The sequence below is a fragment of the Etheostoma spectabile genome, chromosome 16 (genome assembly GCF_008692095.1).
Source record: "Etheostoma spectabile isolate EspeVRDwgs_2016 chromosome 16, UIUC_Espe_1.0, whole genome shotgun sequence".
Classification (NCBI taxonomy): Eukaryota; Metazoa; Chordata; class Actinopteri; order Perciformes; family Percidae; genus Etheostoma; species Etheostoma spectabile.
In genome coordinates, this window is record NC_045748.1 from 9,572,137 (window position 1) to 9,572,923 (window position 787).

General features: G+C 38.9%; 1 protein-coding gene across 1 annotated transcript in view; it reads right to left on the reverse strand.

Annotated features, from left to right (window-relative positions):
* Positions 1 to 787, reverse strand: part of slc25a1b (slc25a1 solute carrier family 25 member 1b) — an 11,093-nt gene that overhangs the window by 4,749 nt on the left and 5,557 nt on the right. The window contains exon 2 of the mRNA XM_032539187.1: positions 562 to 669. Coding sequence (XP_032395078.1) covers positions 562 to 669 — 108 coding nt within the window. The remainder of the gene's footprint in view (positions 1 to 561; positions 670 to 787) is intronic.

The window sequence follows — 787 nt, forward strand, 5'->3', positions numbered from 1 at the left end:
AGAGAGAAAGAGAGAGAGAGAGAGAGAGAAAGAGAGAGAGAGGGAGAGAGAGAGAGCTTACAAAACAATGATTTATTGCACCAGTATCAAAAGTCCAACCAGCAGCTGTTTTCTTCTGAAAACCTTGCTGCAAAAGTAAAGTTGTTTAGAGTCCAGAGAACCGTGTATTTCTGGGTTCTAGGTGTGCCTTTCATATTTTTTCAAAGAGTTTCCAAAGACACGAGCGCTCATCAAACAGATAAACTAACCAACTACGCAAACGCACATCTATTCGCTCATGTCTGCAACAACACAAGTCCACACTCAATGCTACTGAAACAGGAAGGGATGGGTTGTGTGTCTATTCTATGGAGGTATCAATAAGAAGTTAATGATATGATATATTCATTTAATGATATCTGTATTATTGAAGTTGTAGTTTGCATGTCAGCACAATGCAGTCCAGTTCCACACCACTGCAAACACTACAAGCTCAATAAGAAACATATCGGTAAATGTTTTGATATATAACCCTATCGCATAGAAAATTATATATACAACCGATGGTGAACATACACTCACCAATGCCTTTGTATTTGGGAGGATTTGCCTTCTCGTCAAGCTGCAGCTGTGTTTTAACGTACTCTGTGGGGAAGGTGATGCAGATCTCTATGCCTCCTGCTATTCCACCTGAAACATAAAAAAAAGAAAGTCATTAAGTACAGAGTCATTTTTTTTAAGGTTATTTTTTGGGGCTTTTCAGCCTTTAATTTCTGACAGGACAGTTAGGTGAGAAAGGGGAGAGAAA